General features: G+C 43.1%; 2 protein-coding genes across 5 annotated transcripts in view; both read left to right on the top strand.

Annotated features, from left to right (window-relative positions):
- rassf6 (Ras association domain family member 6) overlaps positions 1-6,681 on the top strand; it is a 56,642-nt gene extending 49,961 nt beyond the window's left edge. For both annotated transcript variants that reach the window (XM_067983340.1, XM_067983339.1), the window contains 3 exons: positions 2,318-2,436; positions 2,540-2,637; positions 4,354-6,681. In XM_067983340.1, the coding sequence (XP_067839441.1) occupies positions 2,318-2,436; positions 2,540-2,637; positions 4,354-4,429 (293 nt within the window). In that variant the 3' untranslated portion in view covers positions 4,430-6,681. The remainder of the gene's footprint in view (positions 1-2,317; positions 2,437-2,539; positions 2,638-4,353) is intronic.
- Positions 6,682-14,264: 7,583 nt separating this feature from the next.
- fsd1l (fibronectin type III and SPRY domain containing 1-like) overlaps positions 14,265-27,069 on the top strand; it is a 75,082-nt gene continuing 62,277 nt past the window's right edge. For all 3 annotated transcript variants that reach the window (XM_067983337.1, XM_067983338.1, XM_067983336.1), the window contains exons 1-3: positions 14,265-14,336; positions 18,559-18,654; positions 23,362-23,493. In XM_067983337.1, coding sequence (XP_067839438.1) covers positions 14,322-14,336; positions 18,559-18,654; positions 23,362-23,493 — 243 coding nt within the window. In that variant the 5' untranslated portion in view covers positions 14,265-14,321. The remainder of the gene's footprint in view (positions 14,337-18,558; positions 18,655-23,361; positions 23,494-27,069) is intronic.

Below are 27,069 nucleotides of genomic sequence, written 5' to 3'. Positions count from 1 at the left end.
AACACGGCCCAATTTAACCCCCAATATTTATTTTCTCTAAAATGGAACTCCTCCCTTCCTTGTGGCGCCTCATCTAATGGGCTGACCAAAAAAACCATGGCACTCACCCAAATAAAGCATGTGAGTTTCAGACAGTGCGTCGTGCAATCTTCAGTCAAATTCTTAACCGTGTGAACCGTGTGTTCATTGCTCTCAAGTGCAAGCTAAGCTCAGTTGGCAGATCATTCACGTCTCAGTGAAAAGACTGTGGGTTCAGGCCTCATTCCAGGCCTTAAGCACATAATCTGGACTGACACTTCAGAGCACTACTGAGTGAGTGCAAATATATGGGCGAGGAGTTAAACCAAGGACCCAGAGTCAATTTTCATTTTAATTTTAATCCTACCCACCCTGCGGAAATTGGATCGGTGAACAGTTTAAAAACGAGCAGGTTACTTACCCGTTCAGATCCCGACCGTTTCCGATGTCAACCTGCAGGGTTTTGCAGGCGGATGAGACGCCGTCTAAAGCAGGTGGCAGCCTCATAAATTTATGCAAATCAGGGTCCTATTATGTCAGTAGGCCCCCGATGTGGTTTTAACCAGGGCCTGAGTGGGGAAACCGCTGCAGCTTTCCCACTCGGCAGAAGCAGGTCTGCAGACAGAAGAGGCCCTTCAGGTAAATCCAAAACTTTCCTCTGTGGGACCAGGATGGGGTGGAGGGCTCCACCAATCCCCACAAGGAAAGTTGCGGTCTCACTGCTGCGGACTCCCCACTCCCTCCCTTCTCTCCTGAAACCCCCGACCCGCCATTTACCTGGAAGCCGGCAGGCAGCCAAAGGCCTCGCAATCTTCACCTCCCGGCAGCTGCCCTGCAACCGCTTCTTACACGTTCCAGGTGGGAAATAGACCGCTGGTATTTAAATGAGGCCCGGAGTTAAAATCACAGTCACCTCCTGCTGCCTCTGCTGGGCGGGAAATTAACAACAACAAGAATTTATATAGCGCCTTTAACGTGGTAAAACATCCCAAGGCGCTTCTCAGGAGCGTTATCAGATAAAATTTGACACCAAGTCACAAAAGCTTGGTCAAAGAGGTGGGTTTTAAGTAGCAACTTAAAGGAGGATAGAGAGGCAGAGAGGTTTAGGGAGGGAATTGCATAACTTAGGGCCTAGGCAGCTGAAGGCATGGCTACCAATGGTGGAGTGAAGGAAATCGGGGATGCGCAAGAGGCCATAATTGGAGCAGCCCAGAGATCTCGGAGGGTTGTCAGGCTGGAGGAGGTTACAGAGATAGAATCGGGCGAGGCCATGGAGAGATTTGAAAACGTGGATGAGAATTTTAAAATCGAGGCTTTGCCGGACTGGGAGTGAGCACAGGGGCACTGGGTGAACAGGACTTGGTGCGAGTTAGGTTACGGGCAGTAGAGTTTTGGATGAGATCAAGTTTACAGAGGGTGTAAAATGGGAGGCTGCCAGAGAGGTTTCCTGCTTTAAACTCACTCCATATTAAAATCCTCCCCGTCCCGTGTTTCTGGTTAGGTGGATGATGAAGATCCCATGAAGCTATTGGAAGAAGAGCAGAGAGTTTCCTAGTGTCTTGGCCAACACTCCCCACTTCGGCCAAACACATATTACCCAGCCGCTCATCTCGTTATGGGTTCTGGGACCTTGCTGTGTGCAAATTGGCCTCTACATGCGTCAACATAATTACACTGGTTGCATTTCAAAGTAATTTATTGGATGTGAAGCACTTTGGGAAGTCTTGAGGACGTGAAGAGAAGCTCTATAAATGCATGATCTTACTTTGACATGTGCAGTTTGGCTCTCAGTGTAAAAGCTGCCGGAGTCAGATATGATGAGCTAAGCAAATGCCCCATTACTAACAAGACCGAGCCTGCAAAACCTTAAGGGCTGATACCCTGACTGTCGCTCCCAGGGAGTGTTGGTCGGGGAATCGCAGGCTGAGACGCCCTGATTTCCGCCCACCATTTTCCAGCTGGTACTCCTGTGAGTGCCACTCCTCGCAGGACAGGAGGGTCCAATCTGGGAATCGGCCCTTTATTTTTCTGCAGTTATATCAGCCAGCTCATTAATTGGATCCATTTCCTGCTGTCAGAGATTTACAGTACCTGTGTCTCAAGTCTTACTTGACTCGCAGTGAAATAATTAATTAATAGGAATGACCGTGCTCTATTTGTGGTTATCGATTTGTGACATATTTGTGTTTTAACCAATTAATTGATATATTTATAATGATACAGATAATAATGTCAGAGTGTAATCTGGCCATTTGTAGCATCTATGCTGCATCTCATCGAATCATAAAACATTTTACAGAAAAGAAAAAGCTTAAGCGCACAGCGTTCCCATTGTGGGAGAGACTGCTTCATGGGCCATCACGGAAAATTGTGAAAATATTTTTAATGGACAAAGATGCAGAGGAAATCAGCATTGATGTAAGTAAGATTTTAGAAACAAGCCCCCAAGATTATCCTCAGCACGTCAGTGACTTCAAAGCCCTGCATTCTAACTCCTAGTAATTGTTATTGCTTCTCACAGGTGGCTCAGTATATCAAGTTTGAACTTCCTGTTTTAGAAGCAATTCTCCAGAAACTAAATGAGGAAGAGGAAAAACACATCAGAAATACCCATCTGCGGTAATATTTTTATTATTAGTCTCCCCTTTTACAAAAAATCCAATTACTCTGTAGTAATGTCACAATATTGTTCATACCAATATTGTTAAACAAACTTTAAAAAGAATGTTTTAAACACCAGTCTATTCCATAGACATCTAGGGTGATTTTGTCTCACTACAGCCCTGTTTTTAAATGTAAATGGGGCGGAACTGGGATGGAAATTGGAGGGAAAGAAGTGCCTACTTACTGCTGGAGGTCCACTCGTTCCGATTTTTAGACAGACCGCAACCAACGCTCCTGCCAGAAATAGGTGGGAGCATCGTGAATGTATGCAAATCGGGGTCAAATTACATTATCAGATTCCCAGCGCCATTTTGGTATCAATCTGCACTATCAACACTATTTCCTCAGCCCGCCCACAAACCATGTGCGGTACAGGGCGGGAGGGGTCATTTCCAGCAATCTACAAGAATCCTCACCTGCTCTGCAAAGGTTTATGAGACCTTTTACTGGCAGTTTAAAGTGGATTTTGGTAACTTACTCCATTTTAAAGTAAAATTGTAATGGCTGTGGAACCTTCAGGAATCTGGCAAAGCAATTTTTAAAATGGACATCTTTCTAGCAAGAGGAAGAGGAACAGCAGCAACAGGTGGAAGGAGCACAGGGAGCTGCAGCTGGAGGGAGACAGCGAAATGGAGGCGAGTTCAAAAGAATTCTTACCCTCCCAACACAGTCTATCAGCCCAGAGTAACGTTTCTGCACTTCTCAGAGCAGCAGTGCATAAGGAGGCTGCCTTTCCCCAAGGAGGCTGCCTTTCCCCAGGGAGGCATCCGTTTCCCCAGAGAGGATGTCTCGTGAATGTTCTGCCTGTCTTCAATTTTAACCTACGCTTCTGAGCAGGCAACTGCCTGAAACTGATGAGGTCCTTCTTTAAATATGCAGATTGGAGTCTGATGACTTCATTGGGCCCCACCTGTGATTTTAACTGCAATCTAAGCGAGGAACTTGCTGCGGTTTTCCCGCCGTGTAAAGTCAAGTAAGAAGAAGATCACGAAGCAGAAAAGCCGGTTCAAAGTGAGCTGTTTACTTACCTTTGTGGGGCCAGGAGGAGCAGGTGTGCCCCTCAGATCACATAGAAACATAGAATCATAGAAAATAGGAGCAAAAGTAGGCCATTTGGCCCTTCGGGCCTGCTTCGTCATTCAAAATGATCATGGCTGATCGTCTAACTCAGTACCCTGTTCCCGCTTTTTCCCCCATATCCCTTGATCCCTTTAGCATTAAGAAATATATCCATCTCCTTCTTGAATACATCTAATGACTTGGCCTCCACTGCCTTCTGTGGTAGAGAATTCCACAGGTTCACCATCCTCACCATGAGGAAAGTTTAGGCCTCCCATACCCGGACTACTCTTCCGCGCACCCCCCCCCCCCCCCCCCCACCATTTCCGTTCTGCAAGACCCTCCTGATAGCCAAGGATTGCCTGAATTTCCGGAGGCTAGGAGCCACTTCCAACCTACTTCCGCCCTTTCCAGGCAGGAAGTCGGCTTGCGGCCAATGGTTAAAATCGCCGAGACTTCATTCTGCTAACTGAAACCAGCTGACCGTTAAAATTGCCCCCCAATGTCTTGACTTAAGAATTTAGACAGCTATCAACTTGCTTCATCTTTAAAATCAGTGTACCTTCAATGCTGACCATTTGATTAAAGAATTCTATCTGTGCTGTATTTCAGGTACAAAGTGGAGAAAACATCTTTGATCCGGCAGCTGCAGAGACGGATGATAGTGAGGGCAGAAACTTCAGTTTAAGATACAGACCCATCACCAAGAAACTGGATGTCAGGAAGCATCGATATGTAATCAGCGTCAATCCCAGTGTGTAGCAGTGCTCCATTTTAATGGTGATGCCACACTTTCCAGAACCATTGTACTTTCCCCAAACTTTTCCAGTTGTGAAATTATTGGCGCAGATTTTCCTGGGGACTTGTGTCATTTTAATGCATCCATGGCGTAGGGACCCTTGAACAGCACAAAAGGCAATTGTGGAGTAGGTCACTTAAGCCATTAATTGTGCCGCTCCATATTTTCCTGGTACCTTTGCGCCATTCTGCCATTACCCTCGCTCCCCCCCCACCCATTGAAATCAAAGGCAGTCGCCATTTTCCTGCATTTAAGCCACTTTTCATACCACTGCCGCTTAGACTGAAAAATAATGGAGCTGGCAGCCTGGCAGTGGAGTGACATTGACTTTAACACATTCACTGAATCAGACTTTGACTTTAAATGATGCTGAAAATACCTGAAGTTCAAGCAACATGATTTTTGTTTGATTACACTTCCGTGAAGCACCTTAAGATGTTTTGCTACATTAAAGGCGCTATATAGATGCAAGTTGTTGTCACATTACAACAGTGACTATGCTTCAAAAGTACTTTATTGTCTTTTTTTTAAGTGCTGTTCCGGGTAAAAAAAAATCCATAAAACACCACTGAGTCAGATTCACCAAGTGGTGTACGTTTATCAGTCCTTTTAGAGTTCAATCTGAAACCAGCTTCAAAGAACATAATTTAATGGCCGTTCTGTATAAACTTGCTATTTTAAAATTCAGATTTCAATAGACCTTACAGCTCAAATGAAATGCGTAATTACTCACTTACTCAAATAAGACCAAATAGACGAAATGCAGCAGGAGCAAGCCTCAACATTCTGACTTTTAGATTTTTTTCTTAACGTTTAAAAAAAGTGAAGCAGTTCAATGAAGATTACAAACCAAAATAGCTTTTATTTTTAAAAAAATGAACCTTGGTGATCAATTTGTTCAATTTCCAATGTAAACCTGGAGATTCTGTTTCTGCTTCAATATAATTTATGATTTTCTTTTAACAAACCAAGTCCATAAAGAAGAAAAACAGAGATGGCTGTTATCAGAAATAAAAACAGAAAATGCTGGAATTACTCAGCAAGGGTTAACATTTCAGGTAGATGACCCTTTGTCAGGCTGTTATCATAGAAAGGTTACAGCACGGAAGGAGGCCATTCGGTCCATCGAGTCCATGCCGGCTCTATGCAGCAGCAATCCAGCTAGTCCCACTCCCCCGCCCTATCCAGTAGCCCTGCAATTTTTTTCCTTTCAAGTACTTATCCAGTTCCCAGTTCTCTTCCGTAAAACGAAATCCCTTTACTGACCATTGGCTGCTCTGCTTCTGATTCACCATGATCCTCGCAGTGGTGTTTTGAAATCAATTTTCCAGTAAAATTTGCCGTCAATTTGCCTGGAGGATCGGGTGTAACGGTCTAACTTATGATGTTGATGCGGGAAAATCTGGGCCATTTACTTTGGTACATTTTCATTTTTTTTAATAGTTTGAAAAACAGCCTGCTATTATTTTGTTTGAAGCACACTGTGAAAATGTAAATCTGTTCTCTATACTGTTACTACAAACCACAAGCCATGCTGCTGATATTAAACCAGCCACTTGTCTCATTGAATCATTCCTGTGTAAATAGCTTGATTCAAGCTGATAGCACCTGTTTTCTACCCCTACCTTCCAACGTACAGCTTGTGTCAGACTGTAATTTGTTGTGTATATCAAGCTTTAGAAAAAAAGGTGCCAAATGCACAAATTATACTGGATGTGGAATCACATTAAGTGCAGATCAGTATATTAAATCTGATCTGCAGTGTGAATGAGTGGTTCAGAGTTAGAGTCCTTGACAGTGTAGTTTTATTATTAGCTATTGGCATGAGTTTGTAAGGAGATTCACTTGTGCCTTTAACTATTGCTCCATATGTGATTTCTCTGGATCCAGCTCTCCCTTTAAAAAGATTGGGAATGCTGTTGCACGTAGGATTACTTTCCCTTTCAGTTAGCACGGAGATTTGCATTTTCTGCTCCCATTGTTTTAAATGAGAGAGAACGAATCCTTTCATCTGATGATCAGAATTGCTGCTTGTCTTCATATTTATGATTTGGACAAAAGGGAATTTCTTGTAAACCTGCCCTGGCCTAGCAAACTGTATCTGCAATTTGTCCTGAATTAAACTTTACTCATTGTGAACACTTCTCTTTGCTGATTGTATAGTCTCTCATTTTAATAATAATAAAAAATAAAATAATCATTAGGATATTAAACATACTGTGCTAATGGAAGACACTTTGAGGTGTGTTCTAGTGATTTTGGACCCCTGTTAAAGAATCCAGTTACATTGATAGATATTTAGTTCTCTAAGACCCTGTCTGCTGCCTTCAGCACTGTTGTCCGTTCCATTCTCCTCCATGTACCCTAGGGCTTCCTCATTGGTTCCCTCTTATTCATCACTTAAGTGCTGCCCCTCAGCCTCCACATGTATAGTTACTACAGCGAACTCTACTTCTCCACCATCTACCCACGATCTGACATCCACATGTCCCTGCGTCCCTCTGGATCTGACTGCATCAATCTCCCAGCTGCCAACTCAGATTAAATCCTGTGATCTGCAACTTTGTCACTCTGATCAACCCTAAGCCGAGCTTTATCCTCCACATTAGCACATCGCCAAGACTGCCTTCTTCCACCACCAGTACGTTTCCTGCTTATCTCTCTCTCCCTTGCTGCTAAAACCCTCAATCCAAACCTTCTTCATCTCAAGAATTGATTTCTCAATTTGGCCTTGCTGGTCTCCCCAACTTCACAAACTTTATCTAATGGTAGCTCCCGTGCCTCAAGTTCCCTCCCACACAAAAGCCCTGATATTTACGAGGAAGTGGGGGGGTGATGGGACGGGGTGCCGTATCGGCCGGGAAACACAGAAATGTGGGTAACCTGGAGACCCTGACGAATTTAACAGCAGGGCCTCATTTACATTTTTTGTCTCTGTTTCCAAGCCAGCAGCCGGCCAGATTAAGAGACTGGCCGGCTGCCATGAGGGAAAGCCTGCGGCACCAGCCCGCAGCCGGGGAGCAGAGAGGAGGGAGGGACCGAGGTAGAGATCGGAAAGGCCTTGGGGAGACTGGTAAGGCCAGGGGATGATCGAAGGTCAGGGGGTGATCGGAAAGGCCAAGGGGAAGAGATCGGAAAGGCCAGGGGGAAGATCGGAAAGGCTGAGAAGATATCGTGGGTCGGGGTGGGGGGGGAAATCGGATCCCGGGGGGGGCAGCTGATCACGGGAGAGGGAGGCCGATAGTGGGGAGGGAAGCACTCTTGCTGATATGATGTGGAGATGCCGGTGATGGACTGGGGTTGACAATTGTAAACAATTTTACAACACCAAGTTATAGTCCAGCAATTTTATTTTAAATTCACAAGCTTTCGGAGACTTCCTCCTTCCTCAGGTAAATGTTTCAGGAGCTCCTTGAAGCCTACGCATTTATACATATAGAACAATACATGGTGTTTACAGACTGCCCCTGCAACTGCCCGTTGCCAAGGCAATCACCGTGTTCAGACAGAGAGGTGTCACCTGCAGAACCCCCGAATACACATTCAACAAAAAAACAAACAGGGAAAAAAAACAGAGAAAAAAAAAACAGAGAGAGGCAGAAACATCCGGAAGGCAGAGAGAGCCAGCAAATGACCCATTATATTAAAAACAGATAACATTTGTTCGCTGGTGGGGTAACGTGTAGCGTGACATGAACCCAAGATCCCGGTTGAGGCCGTCCTCATGGGTGCGGAACTTGGCTATCAATTTCTGCTCGACGATTTTGCGTTGTCGTGTGTCTCGAAGGCCGCCTTGGAGTACGCTTACCCGAAGGTCGGTGGATGAATGTCCATGACTGCTGAAGTGTTCCCCGACTGGGAGGGAACCCTCCTGTTTGGCGATTGTTGCGCGGTGTCCGTTCATCCGTTGTCGCAGCGTCTGCATGGTCTCGCCAATGTACCATGCTCTGGGGCATCCTTTCCTGCAACGTATGAGGTAGACAACGTTGGCCGAGTCACAGGAGTATGAACCATGCACCTGGTGGGTGGTGTCCTCTCGTGTGATGGTGGTATCTGTGTCGATGATCTGGCATGTCTTGCAGAGGTTACCGTGGCAGGGTTGTGTGGCGTCGTGGACGCTGTTCTCTTGAAAGCTAGGTAATTTGCTGCGAACGATGGTCTGTTTGAGGTTGGGTGGCTGTTTAAAGGCGAGTAGTGGAGGTGTGGGGATGGCCATAGCGAGGTGTTTGTCCTCATTGATGACATGTTGAAGGCTGCGGAGAACATGGCGTAGTTTCTCCGCTCCGGGGAAGTACTGGACGACAAAGGGTACTCTGTTGGTTGCGTCCCGTGTTAGTCTCCTGAGGAGGTCTATGCGATTTTTTGCTGTGGCCCGTCGGAACTGTCGATCGATGAGTCGAGCGTCATATCCCGTTCTTACTAGGGCGTCTTTCAGCGTCTGTAGGTGTCCATCGCGTTCCTCCTCGTCTGAGCAGACCCTGTGTATTCGCAGGGCCTGTCCATAGGGGATGGCCTCTTTGACGTGGTTAGGGTGGAAGCTGGAAAAGTGGAGCATCGTGAGGTTGTCCGTGGGCTTGCGGTAGAGTGAGGTGCTGAGGTGCCCGTCTTTGATGGAGATTCGTGTGTCCAAGAAAGAAACTGATTCTGAGGAATAGTCCATGGTGAGCTTGATGGTGGGATGGAACTTGTTGATGTTATCGTGTAGTCTCTTTAGTGATTCCTTGCCGTGGGTCCATAGAAAGAAAATGTTATCTGTTTTTAATATAATGTTATCTGTTTTTAATATAATGTTATCTGTTTTTAATATAATGGGTCATTTGCTGGCTCTCTCTGCCTTCCGGATGTTTCTGCCTCTCTCTGTTTTTTTTCTCTGTTTTTTTTCCCTGTTTGTTTTTTTGTTGAATGTGTATTCGGGGGTTCTGCAGGTGACACCTCTCTGTCTGAACACGGTGATTGCCTTGGCAACGGGCAGTTGCAGGGGCAGTCTGTAAACACCATGTATTGTTCTATATGTATAAATGCGTAGGCTTCAAGGAGCTCCTGAAACATTTACCTGAGGAAGGAGGAAGTCTCCGAAAGCTTGTGAATTTAAAATAAAATTGCTGGACTATAACTTGGTGTTGTAAAATTGTTTACTCTTGCTGATAAGCAGTGCTGGAAAGGCATTTACCTGCTGGATTCGGCCGTTCTCACCTCCCTTCAGCTGTCGGGTTTCCCGAGACCTGAGAAACCCGGCCAGCTAAAATTTGCAGCTTCATTAAAATATTTAAATTATGGACCCACCTCCAGAGAGCAGGTTAGTCACCTGCCTCCCAACCCACCTCCATTAAAACTGGAAGTGGGTTGGGGTCAGGTTTCTGATTTTTGAAATTTTAACCCCCCCGCCCCTCTCCCGCCCGTCCTGGGGGGGTTAAAATTCCGCCCAAAATGTTGCACACCCTGTCTGACCCTTTCCCTCACTTTTACATCCCTCACCAGGACATACGGTCCCCTCACACCTCCATCCCTCACCAGGACATTCAGTCCTCCTACACCTCTATCCCTCAGAATGTACTGACCCCAATACGTCCATCCCTCAACAGAACATACTGACCCCAACCCCTCCATCCTTCACCAGAATGTACTGCCCCTCTTCACCTCCATCCTTCATCAGAACGCACTGCCCCTCTTCATCTCCATCCCTCACCAGAACGCACAGCCCCTCTTCATCTCCATCCCTCACCAGAACGTACTGCCCGTCTTCACCTCCATCCCTCACCAGAACGTACTGCCCGTCTTCACCTCCATCCCTCACCAGAACGCACTGCCCCTCTTCACCTCCATCCCTCACCAGAACGTACTGCCCCTCTTCACCAGGACGTTCAGTCCATGAACATGTATGAATCCCAACTATGCCTGTCTTTATATAGGGTATATTAAACGTTCCTCGTTTCAGTTCTATTTAGGCCCCCTCACTGATCTCTTCCTCCATAACATTGATGACTGTGTGGGTGCTTCTCCCCGCTCTCACTCTTACCTGTAGAATTTCATTAACTTCACTTCCAGTCCCCACTATACCCTCACCTTTAAACAGTCTATCTCTGACTCTTCCCTTTTTTATTCATTCTTGGGATATGGGCATCACTAGCAAAGCCATATTTTATTGCCCATCCTTGGTTGCCCTTCAGAAGGTGGTGGTGACTGCCTTCTTCAACTGCTGCAATCTGTATGGTGAAGGTACTCCCACAGTAGGGAGTTCCAGGATTTTGACCAGCGACAATGAAGGAACAGTGATATATTTCCAAGTCAGGATGGTGTGTGACTTGGAGGGTTAATTGAGGCGGTGGTATTCCCATGCATCTGCTGCACTTGTCATTCTAGGTGATAGAGGTCGCAGGTTTGGGAGGTACTGTCGAAGAAGCCTTGGTGAGTTGCTGCAGTGCATCCTGTAGATAGTATACACTGCAGCCACGGTGCGCCAGTGGTGGAGGGAGTGAATGTTTAAGGTGGTGGATGGGGTGCCAATCAAGCGGGCTGCTTTGTCCTGGATGGTGTCGAACTTCTTGAGTGTTGTTGCAGCTGCACCTATCCAGGCAAATGGAAAGTATTCCATCACACTCCTTCCCTGTGCCTTGTAGGTGATGGAGAAGCTGTGTGGAGTCAGGAGGTGAGTCACTCACCACAGAATACCCAGCCTCTGACCTGCTCCAGTAGCCATGGCATTTATGTGGCTGGTCCAGTTGAATTTCTGGTCAATGGTGACCCCCAGGAAGTTGACGGTGAGGGATTCGGTGATCATAATGCCATTGAATGTCAAGGTGGAGGTGCTTAAATTCTTTCTTGTTGAAGGTGGCCATTGCTTGGCACTTATGCTGCTTTATCAATGACCTTCCCTCCATCATAAAGTCAGAAGTGGGGATGTTTGCTGATGATTGCACAGTGTTCAATTCCATTTTTTTTATTCGTTCACGGGATGTGGGCGTCGCTGGCGAGGCCAGCATTTATTGCCCATCCCTAATTGCCCTCGAGAAGGTGGTGGTGAGCTGCCTTCTTGAACCGCTGCAGTCCGTGTGGTGACGGTTCTCCCACAGTGCTGTTAGGAAGGGAGTTCCAGGATTTTGACCCAGCGACAATGAAGAAACGGCGACATATTTCCAAGTCGGGATGGTGTGTGACTTGGAGGGGAACGTGCAGGTGGTGTTGTTCCCATGTGCCTGCTGCTCTTGTCCTTCTAGATGGTAGAGGTCACAGGTTTGGGAGGTGCTGTCGAAGAAGCCTTGGCGAGTTGCTGCAGTGCAATTGCTCAGCTAATGAAGCAGTCCATGCCTGCATGTGGTATGACCTGGACAATATCCAGGCTTGGGCTGAACAGTGGCAAGTAACATTTGCGCCACACAAGTGTCAAGCAATGGCCATCTTCATCAGCAAATCTTTCTATTCCTTTCTCCCTCATGTGCTTATCTAGCTTCCCCTTAAATGCATCTATGCTATTTGCTTCAACTACTCCTTGTGGTAATGCATTCCACATTCTTAACACTCTTTGGGTAAAGAAGTTTCTCCTGAATTCCCTATTGGATTTATTAGTTACTATCTTATATTTATTTTAGTTTTGGACTCCCCCACAGATGGAAATATTTTCTTGACATCTGCCCAATCAAACCCTTTCATGATCTTGAAGACCTCTATCAGGTCACCCCTCAGACTTCATTTTTCTAGAGAAAAGAGCCCCAGCCTGTTCAGCCTTCCCTGATAATTATATCCTCTCAGTTCGGTATCATCCTTGTGAATCTTTTTTGCACTTTCTCCAATGCCCCTATGTCCTTTACATAATATAAAGACCAGAACTGTGCGCAGTACTCCAAGTGTAGTCTAACCAAGGTTCTACACAAGTTTAACATAACTTCTCTGCTTTTCAATTCTATCCCTCTAGAAATGAACCCCAGTGCTTAGATTGCTTTTTTAATGGCCTTATTAGCCTGCATCACTACTTTTGGTGATTTATGTACCTATTCCCTTAGATCCTTTTGCTCCTCTATCACATTTAGACTCTTATTATCGAAGCAGCATGTGGCCTCCTTATTTTCCTACCAAAATGCACCACCTCACATTTATCTATATTGCAATTCATTTCTCAATTACATGCCCATTCTGAAAGTTTATTAATGGCTTCTTGTATTTTTTCGCATTTTTCTTCAGTATTAACTATACCCCCCAAAGTGGTGTCATCAGCAAATTTTGAAATTGTACTTCCGATTCCAGAGTCCAAATTGTTTATGTAAATTATGAACAACAGTGGTCTCAGCACGATCCCTGTGGAACATCACTTCCCACCTTTTGCCTGTCTGAGTAGCTACCCTTAACCCCTACTCTTTCTTTTCTGTTTTGTAGCCAGCTCGCTACTTGTCCCCTGACTCCACATGCTTTGACCTTAGTCACAAGTCTACTATGCGGTACCTTATCAAAGCCCTTTAGAAAACCAAATATATTACATCCAGTACATTACCCTTGTCTACTCTTTCTGTTACTTCTTCAAAAAATTCAATAAGGTTGGTCAAGTACGACCTTTCCTTTTGAAATCCGTACTGACTACTCTATTATATTTCTAGTTTCTACATGTTTTTCTATTACATCTTTGAGTAAAGATTCCATTATCTCTCCTACCAGCGGCATTAAGCTAACTGGTCTATAGTTCCCTGAACTTGTTCTATGTCCCTTTTTAAATATAGAAATAACATTAGCTGTCCGCCAGTCCTCTGTCACTATTCCCTTTTCTAATGAATTTTTATATATATGTTAGAGCCTCTGCTATCTCTTCCCTAACTTCTTTTAATATGCACGGATGCAATCCATCTGGACCAGGGGTTTTATCCTCTCTAAGTTTGATTAGTTTATCAATTATCTCCCCCTTTGTATCTTAAATGGCTTTATATCTTTTTTGATCTCTTCTTCTAATGTCTTGTCCACCTTGTTAGTCTCCCTGGTAAATACTGGTTCTCTACTGTATTTTGAACCTCACATTCGTCATAAGCCTTTTTCTGTTTCATCCTCCTTAACCAATGAGATTTAAGAACTGAGAAAGAAAAAGGAACAATGAAGGAGGAGGAGGGTGAATTAGAGTTGATGAATTAGAGTCAAATCAGGTTATAAAAAGCAAAATAAAGAGAGGGAATTAAAGATTGGATTAAGAGAGAGAATAAAAGGGACTGAAAGGAAAAGTAAGAAAAAAAATTAAAAATTTTATTTTTTTTAAATCTCTAAGAAGAATTTATTACATGCAAGTATGGGACTCTACAGTTTCAACTGTGCCCTTTCTGGGCTGGAGAGGCTGACTGGCATTGCATTAATAATTATCAAGCAATTAAAGGGTACTTACGCTGTTACTTGCGAGTTTAATTTGGGTTTAACGTGCAAAGCCAACAAGTTCTTAAAAATAACGCGGAGGTTAAGCTGCCCTTTTCACGAAGCTAATGGCAGAACGGGGGCAAGTTGTGCCGATTTGCAATTCACGGGGGAACTCTCTTCCTTGCCACAAGTTGCTGTCCGATTTACACATTTTATTTTTGTCAGCTAATTTTGGGTCCAAGAGTTTTTTTTAATTGAGCAAGTTTTTTGACGCATGCGCGGTTAAAATGAAAAGCACATTGCACAGAGCGTTGGGCGTTTGTGACGTCGCTCCGCCATCATTAATACTAATGGCCTGCGCTGCGGCGCCGGTTGCCGCGCATGCGCTTGTCTATGTGGTGAGGGTCGGGTGTCTCCTTGTCACAGACAGCGGCCGCGGGGAGGGTCGCTCATCGCAACCATGGACTCGCAGCGGGTAAGTGCGCGGCTCCTCGCCCGGATTGCGTGCGTGTGTGTGAGAGTGAGATGAGAGGGGTTCGGTACAGCAGGTCCCTTCTCCAGCAGCAGCGCCTTCTGACCCCGATAATAAGAGAGCGGAGCTCGGTCACCCCGGCCCATGGCACTCGGCCGAGGGCTTCGGCTTTCACCCCCGGCACCAGCCAGCTCAGCCGCACCATAGCAACAGAATAATCGCTGACACTCGGCTCCTTGTCGTAGGTTTTGTTTTATTGATTTATTTTGGTTTTTGGTATTTATTTTAGTTTATGTAGTTTGGTTTTAGTTGTGTTATTGAGTCTTGGGAGGGGGGGGGTGTCTTTCCAGCCCCTGTTTATTTTGCCCTGAGACGGGTCTTTGCGGAGACCCCGCCGGATCTTAATAAATATCACTCGATCCTCGGATCTCGTCGGGTTCTGGTTTTGTGAGGTGAAAGGGGTCTGGGTGGATGTGGGTTTGGGATGGGGTGAGCTGGGGGTGTGGTGGGGTGAGTCGAGTTGGGTTATTCGCAGCCCCAACAGGTTGTTGCAGATGAAGGAAAATGCTGCATCACAAGTGTGTTAGCGCTGTCCATCCTGACAGGGTTTGGCAGTCAGCAGTCCGCGGAATATTAGACTTGCCGAAAGATCAATAGTGGGACTAATTGAGGGTGTTGGCTGAAGTACGATTCATTTTTTTTGCAGTGTGGGTTTACATTGTATCCTTCAGTAAGTATCTGTACTTGTATTCGTGCTGAGATGCTACAAACTTGCTTCCATGTGAAACAATATTTTTCTGGGAGTAGTTAATTCTACAGACGTTTTTGCGATCATTTGGGTAATTAAGTGCTCATGTTTAATAAAACCAGTTTAGTCTCTTGTATAGCAACAATGAAAGTCTGGAACAAGATTGGGTGTGTGTAGCAGGGCCTTTTTTGATATCTTGGAGCATCAGGATCGGAAAGGAATCCTGGATCAAAAAGTGTTTAGCATTTGATTTTTTTTGAAGTATCAGAAATACACTTGAGATAAAGGATAGTCTATATGTAGTCGGAGCCAAAAATGGAGTGACTGCTGTCTGATTCAACCCACTGTGACGAGAGCATTTACAGGATTAGCGGATTGGCAGATTGACAAATCTCTCGTCAGTGTACGCGATACTGGTAACTGCGTAAAGAACTTCCATTTAAGATTGAGAGGATATGATTAGACCCCACCGCGAGATTGTTGGTTCGGACTGAGTTAAAATTTGCTTGGCTGTTTGTGATTGGATGTGGGTGCCCCTGCCACTTTCCCCGTGTGCGACAGTCTTGTCCTGTCCCTTTGCGCAGGACTCACGGTGTAAACGTCTGCGAGCGCGTAGGGGAGCTGGAAAGACTTGGGGGCGAGTGAGACTGGCCATGCCAGCATTGATTAAAGTAAGTCAGGATTGTCCACATCAGTGTTCTGGTCATCATACTCTCCCCTGGTTGGGTCCCCCTTTCATTCTTGCTCTCCACACTTGGCATGCATGTGGGGAGCAGAATCACTTCAAAGGGGAAAAAGAAATGGAATAAAAGTGAATGTAAAGCTGGCCAGGGTCTGTCTGCATAGGTGGGAGATTGCTGGTTATTTGTGTATCTGAACCAGGAGATGTGACTCTTCAATACCTCTGCTTTGTTTTGTAAACATAGTTTGGAAAATGATACTTTGTAATTCTGAAGCTTTGAAGATCCAGAGTTTTATCCAGTCAGTTTTGCCCAGATGTGTCCTGTAAATATCTATCTAATGTCACTGTAGCAATTCACTGGAGACAGTGGGTGCTGGCCTGTGATTCTAATGCAATGGTAAGATCAGTGTCGGCATCCTGCACATCAGAGTGGTGAGCTTGTTATGCTGCAGATTTTACTGATTTTTTTTGCACTGAATTCAATGGAGGTGACTTACCTGCTTATCCTATTGCCTATCCTTACACTAAGGAGGTTTACTCAAACTTTTTTTTAAATGTTAGGATGAAGATTAGTGATTAGGTGAATTTTTAAAATCTAACAATTCAGTGGTGAGCAAATGCTGAGTTGTTATTAACAATAGATAAAGAACATAAGAACATAAGAAATAGGAGCAGGAGTAGGCCAATCGGCCCCTCGAGCCTGCTCCGCCATTCAATAAGATCGTGGCTGATCTGATCCTAACCTCAAATCTAAATTCATGTCCAATTTCCTGCCCGCTCCCTGTAACCCCTAATTCCCTTTACTTCTAGGAAATTGTCGATTTCTGTTTTAAATTTATTTAATGATGTAGCTTCCTGGGGCAGCAAATTCCACAGACCTACTACCCTCTGAGTGAAGAAGTTTCTCCTCATCTCAATTTTGAAAGAGCAGCCCCTTATTCTAAGATTATGCCCCCTAGTTCTAGTTTCACCCATCCTTGGGAACATCCTTACCGCATCCACCTGATCAAGCTCCTTCACAATCTTATGTTTCAATAAGATCACCTCTCATTCTTCTGAACTCCAATGAGTAGAGTCCCAATCTACTCAACCTCTCCTCATATGTCCGCCCCCTCATCCCTGGGATTAACCGAGTGAACCTCCTTTGTACTGCCTCGAGAGCAAGTATGTCTTTTCCTAAGTATGGAGACCAAAACTGTATGCAGTATTCCAGGTGCGGTCTCACCAATACCTTATATAACTGCAGCAATACCTCCCTGTTTTTATATTCTATCCCCCTAGCAATAAAAGCCAACATTCCGTTGGCCTTCTTGATCACCTGCTGCACCTGCATACTAACTTTTTGATTTTCTTGCACTAGGACCCCCAGATCCCTTTGTACGGCAGTACTTTCCAGTTTCTCGCCATTAAGATAATAACTTGCTCTCTGATTTTTCCTGCCAAAGTGCATAACCTCACATTTTCCAATATTGTATTGCATCTGCCAAATCTCCGCCCACTCACCCAGCCTGTCTATATCCCCCTGTAGGTTTTTTATGTCCTCCTCACTCTCCACTTTCCCTCCTATCTTTGTATCATCTGCAGACTTTGATATGTTACACTCGGTCCCCTCCTCCAAATCGTTAATATAGATTGTAAAGAGTTAGGGACCCAGCACCGACCCCTGCGGAACACCACTGGCTACTGGTTGCCAGTCCGAGAATGAACCATTTATCCCATCTCTCTGCTTCCTGTTAGATAACCAATCCTCCACCCATGCCAGAATATTACCCCCAACCCAGTGATTCTTTATCTTGAGCAATAATCTTTTATGTGGCACCTTGTCGAATGCCTTCTGGAAGTCTAAATACACTACGTCCACTGGTTCCCCTTTATCCACCCTGTACGTTATGTCCTCAAAGAACTAAGGAGGTCTTTAGGAGGATAAATAGGTCAAGGGAGATGCATGGTTGAGGAGTGATTACACCTTGACCAATTTCACTTTAACTGCTGAGGCCGAGTGCACTTTCCTAGGGAGGGGGGAAATAAACAGATGTAAAACAAAAGGCACAGCAAGCCAGAGCAAACACAGGAGAGATGGTAAAGGTACAAAAGGAGGAGAGGACGAAGATGAAAGTGAAATGAGATAAGTAAGGAAGGAAAGTAGGACAGTTTTTTGTTAAAGGAGGAACTTTTGGTGCATCGTGCAATGGGTGTCAGATAAGGCACGAGTGAGTGTGAGCTTGTGGATTCAGGGACACAATTTGCACAAAATATGCTGAAGGTGAGTGACCAGCTGCTGCAGCAGGTCCATGTCTCGAAACTAGGCATCAGAATCCTTCCCAATCTAGGTCAAACAATAGAGACACACTGGACCATGTGGAGTGACCGCACAGCCCAGACATAGTATGACTGAGCCCTGCCGCATGAGAGAAATGTGGGAGAGCGAACTTCAGCCCTGAGTACTAAACCATTGCCTTTTATCCGCAAGCAATGGTGTTGGGAATCAGCTATAATATGTAGTAACAGGTGCATTGCATCGTATAACCCTCCGTTATGAAACAGTACCTCATCCGGCTCGTTGAGTCACAAACCAAAGGCGATCCTCTAGTAATTGTTAAAAATGTTTTACTTGAAGCATAATCCTGGAAAATAGAGAGGGACAAAGCCATTACATGTAGAACATATATCTGCCTAATGGTTACATGTAAAGCCCTAGTGTGATAAGTTTCTATCCATACATCAAATGCAGCATATGGTAGTTCATATGTGGAATGTCATTTTGTTAGGTGCTAACTTATTTCTCTTTGTTGTAGGAAGCATTGCAAAGAATTATCACAACGCTGGCAAACAAAGATGATGAAATACAGAATTTCATTGAGATATTGAATCATACTTTAAAAAATGTTCAGGTAATACTTCATATATGTTGGATTATTCAATTGTAAATATATATTTGTTCCCTAGCATCACACTTCTGAAATGTAAACTGTCATACTTGTACCTGATTGGCTCATTCAAATTTCCATTCATATTTCTTCTATTTAATTGGCTATTTGGAAATTTTGTAATTGCAATTCAACTGTATGCAAATCTATTAGAGAGGAGAAGGTGAACTAATCAAATCACCTGAATACTTCTTGAAAGGGTTTTCCCCTGGCCTATTGCCAAAAAAGCTTTCTAATATAATTTGCATATTTAACAATAATATGATTACATTTACTTGTAGAATTGTCTTTTGAGGCTGAGGCCTCAAAGTAAAACCTTATCTCAAAAGCCTGGGCTTCCAATTGATATTTTTGCAACAGCTATCGGTGTCACGTGAAGGGTGTTACTGACTACATTTGTGCCTTTAATTCCAGGGATGCTGCACTATTATAAAAAGGTACATGGTAAGCATTTCCTGTCCTTCACTTTGTTACTTCTCTGTGACATTTCAGGTGTCACACTTCAGAGACAAGTGTGAAGAAACAAAGGAATTCTCCAGCAACACAGCACCAAAGCCAAATGTCTGCAGTTTCTTAATTGACCTTTCTATGAATTCACCTAGTGTTTACTTAATAACATTAAAACTTGGTAGCATTAAAGAGAGACACACTTGCCCTTTGTACAATGTTACTGGCTATAAAACAGTGCAAGCTCTGACTATATATAAAGAAGATTCCAGAGTCTACCATGGCAGGTGACTGAGACACAAAAAAACACAGGAGGAAAAATCAATGAGCCCATTGCAGCTTAAATACATTAATTCTACCATTATGGTATCTAATTGTAATTTGAATAACGTCATTGTTTTCAACTCTTATTTTGCTGCTTTGATTGTTCCAAATATTTTTCAGTCCGTTGACATTTTTCCTGATACTGTAGTAAATTTCCTATAGTTTACAGTTGTATGCTCTGATCCTATTTTCTTAGGCTTTGAAGTAATATTCTGATTCTACCTTAACTATACCATTTAATACTTTGAAGTCTCTTTTAACTGACACTTTCCAGATGTTTTCCATGTGGCTCATTCGCATTACATTTGGGAGCAGTCTTTTAGCTCTTCTCTGTACCCTTTCTAATGCAGGTACAGTCCCCACCATTTATTGCAGGCACTTTCATGCGAATGTGATTTGCCCTATTGCGGGCGCATTGACTGGTATAATAGGCTATGGTGAAAACCCTGTAGTTTTAATAGGGGATTTTCACTATTGCTATGAATGTTGGGACAGACACATCTTCATAGGGATTACCTACACAGTGGGGGGGAGGGGGAGGATAGTCATTGTCATGAGAGACTCCCCATGAATGTTGGAGAGTTGCTTGGCTTGCTATATTTTTTTATATATATATAATATACCTTTTGATTCTGAAGAATCTGTCATTACTTTGCCTATTCAATTAGGTTGGGGTTCGGGTGGAGAAGAAACACAAAGGAATCTGTTAACTAACAAGAGGTTTCTTTTGAAGTGGTGTCTCATCCTTATGACCTGTTTAATATACTGTAGATTGCTATTAAAGAAACCAAACAAGACTGAATGCAATGCAACTACAATAGCTTTATTTAAATAATTTACTTCTGACTTCTTGATTCAGTACACCTAAACGAGGTGCGAATGTGAGCGAGCGCAACTGTTTCTGGATAAAATAAACGGAGCACATAAGACTCTATAACCATCAACTTTGAAATTAATATTAATGCAAATGGTTAATGGTTTTTGCTTTTTGACCGATATAAGCGACTGCCTGTTTTAAACTTGTTTTAAGTGGTGAGGACTGTATCTTTTTTGTTGTGGCATGATGACCAAAAACTGAACAGGATATTCCACATGTGGCTTGCCTAGTTCATTGTAAAGCCATAGACAGGTAGTCTTACTGTGTGGACTATATAGTCTAGGCTTACCATTTGGCGTTGAGAGTAACATTTCCACTGTTACTCATGGGCTCCTTTGAGTCTTCTGTGCTAATTTTATTCAATTCGTTGTATACTTATGCCTCATTTTTTGACCTATGTGTAATACTTTTCCTTTTGTCGGTGTTAAATTTCACTTGCCGCCTGTCTGCCCAGTTCAATACTGATCTAAATGCTTTTGTTGCATTCTGCCTGTGTTGCTCGTCTATTTCAGCACTGTCAAGAAACTGGATGACTTTACAGTGGTTTCCATATCCAGGTCCTTTGTGTAAATGAGAAACAATAGTGGTTTAATCATCTAAGATCTGCAAAAGGTCATCAATCTTCTCATCAGCAGTTCCAGCTGACTGATGTAGTTGTGAGTTGAGGTTGAAGTAATAAACCACTAATGCCATTGCTTTTGATTATTTGCATATTCCTGAATGCATAGTTTCCGGTTGTAAAAATCTTTTGATTGTCAAACATTTCCAGGCATCTGGGTTCTTTTGTGAATTTTTTTTGGGGTGGGTATTGATTCCACAAGGTTCACTAATCCTGTTGGTCCACATGACTTCTCAAATTGTAATGTCCAAAAGAACAGGGTTTTTTTCAATTACTTTAATGTTGCGAATAATCTGAAGTTATGTGATTGTCAGTAATTGAATATTTTCTCTGGTTTAATATGAAGTGTGAATAGGCTTAGATTAAAATGGATTGGAATGTCATTTTAAAAAGGGAGAATTCAAAGTGATCTTTAACTTGCATGCATCTGACTTATAAGGGGGTTTGTGTATAACGTGAATTAACTACTCATTGAGGCTTAAGGTTGTCAGTAATGCGACGTATAGTTTTGGACTGGAAAGTTCTGAATTGTTCACTCTCGCATTAACTTCTACTGTTATAAGAACCTACAAAACGATCATTAGATCAGGTTACACAATTTGCTGATTATCACTGTGTTTGAGGGAAGGTCACATCAGGAGCATTTTGTATTTTTCAAAAAGTGGTTCTGAACAATTATAGTTTACTTCCCCTTATTTATTTTTTGTTTAAATAGTTAGTACTGGTGAGGGTGGAGGTACTGGATTGAAATTATTGATGATGTGGAGATGCCGGTGATGGACTGGGGTTGACAATTGTAAACAATTTTACAACACCAAGTTATAGTCCAGCAATTTTATTTTAAATTCACAAGCTTTCGGAGATTTCCTCCTTCCTCAGGCAAATGTTTCAAGAGCTCCTTGAAGCCTACGCATTTATACATATAGAACAATACATGGTGTTTACAGACTGCCCCTGCAACTGCCCGTTGCCAAGGCAATCACCGTGTTCAGACAGAGAGGTGTCACCTGCAGAACCCCCGAATACACATTCAACAAAAAAACAAACAGGGAAAAAAAACAGAGAAATGGTACATTGGCGAGACCATGCAGACGCTGCGACAACGGATGAACGGACACCGCGCAACAATCGCCAAACAGGAGGGTTCCCTCCCAGTCGGGGAACACTTCAGCAGTCATGGACATTCATCCACCGACCTTCGGGTAAGCGTACTCCAAGGCGACCTTCGAGACACACGACAATGCAAAATCGTCGAGCAGAAATTGATAGCCAAGTTCCGCACCCATGAGGACGGCCTCAACCGGGATCTTGGGTTCATGTCACGCTACACGTTACCCCACCAGCGAACAAATGTTATCTGTTTTTAATATAATGGGTCATTTGCTGGCTCTCTCTGCCTTCCGGATGTTTCTGCCTCTCTCTGTTTTTTTTCTCTGTTTTTTTTCCCTGTTTGTTTTTTTGTTGAATGTGTATTCGGGGGTTCTGCAGGTGACACCTCTCTGTCTGAACACGGTGATTGCCTTGGCAACGGGCAGTTGCAGGGGCAGTCTGTAAACACCATGTATTGTTCTATATGTATAAATGCGTAGGCTTCAAGGAGCTCTTGAAACATTTGCCTGAGGAAGGAGGAAATCTCCGAAAGCTTGTGAATTTAAAATAAAATTGCTGGACTATAACTTGGTGTTGTAAAATTGTTTGAAATTATTGAGGCTGACTTATCTGATTGTCCTTAGTGGGGAGACCATCAGAAACCCAGTGCTGAGTCAGCAGCAGGGCGCACTGTTCAGTTTCCTTTAGGCATTCATGTCCACGGTCCTTTTTTTTAAAAAAAGGATGCTGATCTCAATTCTTTCAGTACTTTTTTTAAAGGAGTTCAAATGATGGTCCTCTAAAATCATTTACTATTAATCTTCAAAGCTTTAGCAATTATTTTTGACTAATTGCTAATTCTTTGCTTCCAATTTTAAATAAAAATAAATGTATCCCTTCACTCACGTTGACTGCATTTGTGATGAAAAGAATTTAATTGTAAATTGCAGACAAATGCCTAAATTAGGCCCACAGTACATATTTATCTTCCTTCACTGCAGCATGTTACATATCCGTCCAAGTCTGCCAAAACACAGCTAATTAAAACTATGAGGCAACTTGTATTTTTAGAAGTACAGTTCATAAGTGAACTTCATTTGTGGCCAAATAGTTATTTAATATGAATTTACTGTGTACAGACAAATGGAGTGCACTGCACGTGACTTTTTTCCCCTTCAGTTCCTCTTTCCTGTCAGTTTTGTTTTATCTAATTCTTGTACCAAAATGTGATTGATTGTGACATCTGCTTTGCTTAAGGCCCTAATGACCAGTATGACCAGAAAGAATTGATTTGTTGCTTTCCTTTTCATGGCAGGTCAATACCACCAAGGTGATGTTAGATTTAGAAGAAGAATTTGGTGCGCTCCAAGCCACCTTAGATGAGATGAAGGATAGTATGACGAATAAGATTAAGCAAGAACAAGCATACAAAAGTCAAGAACTCCAGGTAACATCAGTCCTTCAGGACTCTACAAACTTTTCATTCTGGTTTTTGCATCTTGTATTGAAACTATACGAACATATGAATTAAGAGCAGGAGTAGGCCATTCGGCCCCTCGAGCCTGCTCTGCCATTTGATAAGATCATGGCTGATCTGATTCTGGCTTCAACCCTACTTTCCCATCTACCTACTATAACCTTTGACTCCCTTGTTAATCAGGAATCTATCTAACTCAGCCTTAAAAATATTCAGTGACCCTGCCTCCACTGCTCTCTGGGGAAGGGAGTTCCACTGACTCTCAATCCTCTGACAGAAAAAAATTCTCCTCATCTCTTAAATGGGAGACCCCTTATTTTTAAACTGTGGCCCCTTGTTGGTTTGACTTATAGGGAGAGGTTGGATAGACTGAGACTTTTTTCCCTGGAGAGTAGGAGGTTTAGGGGTGATCTTATAGAAGTCTATAAAATAATGAGGGGCATAGATAAGGTAGATAGTCAAAATCTTTTCCCAAAGGTAGGGGAGTCTATAACGAGGGGACATAGATTTAAGGTGAGAGGGGAGAGATACAAAAGGGTCCAGAGGGGCAATTTTTTCACTCAAAGGGTGGTGAGTGTCTGGAACGAGCTGCCAGAGGCAGTAGTAGAGGCGGGTACAATTTTGTCTTTTAAAAAGTATTTGGACAGTTACATGGGTAAGATAGGTATAGAGGGATATGGGCCAAGTGCAGGCAACTGGGACTAGCTTAGTGGTATAAACTGGGCCACATGGACATGTTGGGCCGAAGGGCCTGTTTCCATGTTGTAAACTTCTATGATTCTAGTTCTAGTCTCTCCCACAAGGGGAAACATCCTCTGAGCTTGTTGGGGTTATCTGGAATAATGAGATATTTTTGAATGTGTATTTGTGTATATATGAAAGTAAATAGGAACAGGAGTAGGCCATTTAGCCCCGAGCCTGTTCCGCCATTCAATGAGATCATGGCTGATCTGTGACCTAACTCCATATACCCACCTTAGCCCCATATCCCTTAATATCTTTTGGTTTAAAAAAAATCCACCGTTTGTATGTAGAAGTGTTTCCTAACTTCATTCCTGAAAGTCCTGGCTCTAATTTTTAGGCTATGTCCCCTAGTCCTAGACTCCCCAACCAGCGGAAATAGCTTCTTTCTATATACCCGATCAGTTCCGCTTAATATCTCAAACTTTGATCAAATCACCACTTAATCTTTTTAAATTCTAGGGAATACAACCCTAGTTTGTGTAATCTCTCCTCGTAATTTAACCATTGGAGTCCAGGTATCAATCTAGTAAATCTATGTTTCACTCCCTGAACTCAGTACTCCAGGTGTGGCCTAACCAGTGCTTTGTGTAGCTGCAGCATAACTTTTACCGCCTTGTATTCTAGTCCTTTAGATATAAAGGCCAGCATTCTATTAGCCGCCTTGATTATTTTCTGTACCTGCCCATGACATTTTAATGATCTATGTACATGGACCCTTGAGTCGCTTTGGACCCCCACTTTTTTGAGCTTTTCACCATTTAGAAAGTACTCTGATCTACCCTTTTTAGGTGCAAAGTGGATGACCTCTCACTTGCCTACATTGAAATCCATTTGCCACAGTTTTGCCCATTCACTTAATCTATTAATATCTCTGTAATTGTATGCTTCCATCTACACTGCTTACAATGCTGCCTATCTTTGTGTCATCGGCAAACTGGGATATGTGGCTCTCTGTCCTGTCATCTAAGTCGTTAATAAATACAGTGAATAGTTGAGGCCCCAACACAGATCCCTGTGGGACACCACTAGTCACATCCTGCCAATTTGAGTACCTGCTCATTATTCCTACTCTCTGTCTCCTGCTGCTCAGCCAGTTTCTTAACCAGCTCAATAATTTTCCCTCCATTCCATGAGCTTTAACTTTAGCTAACAGTCTCTTATGAGGGACTTTATTGAATGCCTTCTGGAAGTCCATATAAATAACATTCATAGGCATTCCCCTGTCCACTACTTTAGACACCTCTTCAAAAAATTCAATCAGGTTAGTCAGGCATGACCTACCCTTTACAAATCTGTGCTGGCTCTCTCTGATCAGCTGAAAATTTTCAAGGTGTTCAATCTTATCCTTAATTATAGACTCTGGTAATTTCCCAACAACAGATGTTAGGCTAACTGGTCTATATTTCCCTGGTTTTCTTCTTTCACCTTAAATAGCTGAGTGACGTGCAGTTTTCCAATCTAAAGGAACGATTCCTGAATCGAGAGAACTTTGGAAGATTATAGTTAGGGCTTCTGCAATGTCCTCAGCTACTTCCTTTAAAACCCTGAGATGGAAACCATCTGGCCCTGGGGATTTGTCATTCTTCAGTGCCATTATTTTCTTCATTACTGTTAATTTGCTTACATTAATTATGGTGAGTCCCCATCCCTGATTCAAAATTAGTTTCCTTAGGGTGTCAAGCATGCTATCATCTTCATCTACTATAAATATTAATGCAAAATAATTATTTAACATGTCCACCATTTCCTTATTTTTATTTACAAAATCATTCAGTTTTTATGAGGCCCACATTGCTGACCACCCTCTTTTTCCTAATATAATTGTAAAATTTTTTAATGTTGATTTTGATATTTGCAAGTTTCTTTTCATACTCCCTTTTTGTAGCTCTCACTATCTGTTTTGTCACCCTTTGCTGTTCTTTATCTCTCCCAGTCGCTGTGATCTGTGATATTTTTTGCATTTTTGTATGCCTTTTCTTTGTTTTATGTTGTCCCTTATCTCGTCGTCCATGGCTTTTTTTTTGGCAAGTAGAGCTCCTGCCCCTTAGGGGTATAAGCTAGTTCTGTAACACGTTAAATAATTTTTTGAACACTTCCCACTGATCATCTGTTATTTTACCCATTAACAGATTTGTCCAGTTTACTGTGGACAGTTTCTGTCTTATCCCGTTGAAGTCAGCCGTACCTAAAATTTAGAATCTTAGGAGCTAATACAGGTTTTTCCCTTTCAAACACATGTTGAACTTATCATAATATGATCACTGTTCGATAAGTGTTCACGTGCCGTTAGGCTGTTAACTAAATCTGGCTCATTACTCATTATTAAATCTAATAAGGCCTGCCCCCTTGTTGGTTCTTGGACATTTTGTTGCAGAAAGCTGTCCTGAACAAACTCAAGAAATTCACTACATTTCTGACATGAGCTCGTCTACTTATCCCAATCAATACGAAAGTTAAAATCCCCCATTAAAACCGCTCTGCCTTTGCTACATGCTTGTCTAATCTCTGCGTTTATACATTCTGCCACTTCACAGCTACCAGGGGGCCTATACACAACTCCCACTACAGTCTTAAATCCTTTCCGATTTCTTAATTCTACCCATAAAGTCTCCACTGCCTGCTTACCTCTCGCTATATGCTCTCTTATCATTGAAGTAATTTCATCCTTAATTACCAAGGACCTCCCCATCTACCAGTTTCCCTATCCTTCCTATAGACCTGGTATATTCAGTTCCCGGTCCTGACAGTCTTGCAGCCATGTCTCAGTAATGGCCACCATATCGTACCCTCTAAGTTGAATTT

Source organism: Heptranchias perlo, chromosome 4, assembly GCF_035084215.1.
Source record: "Heptranchias perlo isolate sHepPer1 chromosome 4, sHepPer1.hap1, whole genome shotgun sequence".
Taxonomy (NCBI): Eukaryota; Metazoa; Chordata; class Chondrichthyes; order Hexanchiformes; family Hexanchidae; genus Heptranchias; species Heptranchias perlo.
This window is presented reverse-complemented; position numbering and strand designations above follow the sequence as displayed.